The 2,412-nt window shown below is 38.7% G+C and overlaps 1 protein-coding gene across 1 annotated transcript; it reads left to right on the top strand.

Moving 5' to 3' along the window:
* Positions 1-238: 238 nt before the first annotated feature.
* LOC112175367 (RING-H2 finger protein ATL51) lies at positions 239-1,784 on the top strand. The gene has a single exon (XM_024313042.2). It carries the CDS (start codon positions 448-450, stop codon positions 1,492-1,494), a length of 1,047 nt encoding a protein of 348 aa, XP_024168810.1. The 5' UTR covers positions 239-447; the 3' UTR covers positions 1,495-1,784.
* The last annotated feature ends 628 nt before the right edge of the window (positions 1,785-2,412 follow it).

Here is a 2,412-nt window from a genome sequence, read left to right as displayed (position 1 = left end):
AGATGTTACACAGAAAATGCAAAGAGTCCAGTCTCACCTATATTGATCACCGACTAAACGATGACTTGGTTTTTGATGGTTTCTTAAGCTATTATATATTAGTCACTTGGCTCACAATACAGTACAACCACCACTTTTCCAACTTAAAATAGACAAGAAAAGCAACCACCACCTCCCTTGAATAATGCCAACGATAAAGAAAATAACACAAGGAAAAAGTAGAATATAAGGCACATAACACATCAATTTCCACCTTCCCTTTGCTTCTCTTTGCATCTAAGCCCCTCGATTTGCTTGTCTTTTCCTTTTACACTTTCCAAGCTTCTCTCTCTTTCTGTACCTTCATTGAGGAAGATGTTATCACCATAAATCAAGCCAATCAAAGTGAGGAAATTAAACCGAAGAGAGTTGTTGAGTTTTTTTTTTTTTTGGTCATATATCACTCATATGGGCTCTGCAAGCAATAATAACCAATATCCATGGCCACCATATGAGACTTTCAAAGACTGTTCTCAAGGAATTTGCAGCATCTACTGCCCACAATGGTGTTACATGATCTTTGCTCCTCCGCCACCTTTCGAGTTCGGCGACAGCTCTGAGGAGAGCGCTGGTATAAACTTCTCTCCTCTTATTATAGCCCTAATAGGCATTGTTGCAAGTGCTTGTATTCTTGTCACGTACTACAGCATCATATCCAAGTATTGCCGGCGACGAGCCGGTGCTTCTGCTAGGGATATTGACAGGGAGGCGAATCCGGCTAGTGAATCGTGGCAGGGCTCTAACACTGGTATGGAAGAGTCACTGATCAAGTCCATCAAGGTTCAGAAGTATAAGAAGAATGATGGGGTGGTAGAAGGCACAGACTGTTCTGTTTGTTTGAGTGAGTTCCAAGAAAATGAAAACTTAAGGCTATTGCCAAAGTGCAACCATGCTTTTCATGTTCCTTGTATTGATGCTTGGCTCAAGTCTCACTCTAGTTGTCCGCTTTGTCGGTCCAATATTGCTGCTCCTGCTATTGCTTTGGTGCCTCAACACCATAATCATCAGCAAGTATTGCCTTCTGTCGAAGAAAATCCACAGCAGGAGCTGATCAATCAATACCAGCATACAAGTGGTGGAACTGTCTTGGTGGTTCAAGATAGGGAAGAAGAGGATTTTCGTGTTCAAAATAATGAGATCCATAGATTAAGGAGATCAGTTTCTTTGATTGAGGTGTTGAATTTACATGATGGTGAAGATGATAAAGACTTGGAAAACCAGATGGAGCATTTCCAGTTTTCTATGGATCAAAGCGAGCAATTTTCGATGCAGAATTTCGAGTTTTCTATGGAAACAGGTTCCTCAAAAGAAGCTGTGTTTGGGGAACAGAATTCTAAATTCAATAATATTAGAAGCGGAGTTTTCAGCTTGGTAAAGGGTCCTCTTGGGCTGAAGAGATCTATTTCAACAGGGAGATTCAAGGTATGCAAAGGAAAAGAACTCTGTTATTCCTAATTAATTAAAACCATTATTGGATTTTATTGTTTCCCTTGTCCATATTATGTATACAAAAAGATAGACCCTGGATGTTAATCCGAGACTACTTGACTATGAACTCCTAGCTTTGTGGTTTACTTGAAAAGGTATAAACTGTAGAAACTCTTCTGCAAAATACTAGTGCCTTAGCTAAAATGATGTCTATTGTCCAATCTCATTTGTTTTTCTATGTTGCACTGCCAAATATTGTATCTAATTTGTTATCTTTTGTCCAATACAATCAAAAATAGCACTATAGTCCAAATCAAGCAAGCCAATTCAGGTTCTAGTAGATAGGGAAATCTTTTCAAATTAATGTGGATTAGTAATCTTTTGGTTTTGGTGCTCTTAGAAATCAGAATGTTGAGTGGCTGTACAGTTATTTCACCTTTGTTTACTTTATCGATCCAGTTGGCCTCCCCCAGCACATTAATCAAGGTGTTGTTCATAACTACATCAAGATAAAGCATTGAAGCTTATCCAGAACACTATTTACTGGCTGAACCTACTCTGCCTTGAATTATCGATCACATTCTGTGGTGCTATATTTGTGGATTGTTTAGACAATTTCAGCTGCAACTTCTTTCCAAATAATGGGAACTGGAAATTAAAAGTACATACTCCTTGGGATTAAAAGTAAAACAACTTGTGAAGAGAACAACCCAAGAAAACAAAAGCCAAGGTGATAACGAGTTCCCAAAATACATAATTTTCTGATTTAATACAGTTTCGAGTAATGTTAGGTTCCATGCCACGCACTTCTGTTGTGGTATGCTTTCCTTGCTCTCTCCTCAGTTTGGCAACTCAGCTGCAAGTGATATCAGCTCCAAGACTTGGAATATATGCCTATTCTGACGAAAAAGAACAAAAAATGATATGGAATTGAAACCTGCAAAC

Source organism: Rosa chinensis, chromosome 1 (genome assembly GCF_002994745.2).
Source record: "Rosa chinensis cultivar Old Blush chromosome 1, RchiOBHm-V2, whole genome shotgun sequence".
In the NCBI taxonomy this organism is placed as follows: Eukaryota; Viridiplantae; Streptophyta; class Magnoliopsida; order Rosales; family Rosaceae; genus Rosa; species Rosa chinensis.
The sequence above is the reverse complement of the archived record's forward strand: the minus strand, read 5'-3'. Positions and strand labels throughout refer to the sequence as shown.

Bases quoted from the DNA above. Each gene is read 5' to 3' on its own strand.
- LOC112175367 (XM_024313042.2), top strand. From the start codon at position 448: ATGGGCTCTGCAAGCAATAATAACCAATATCCATGGCCACCATATGAG.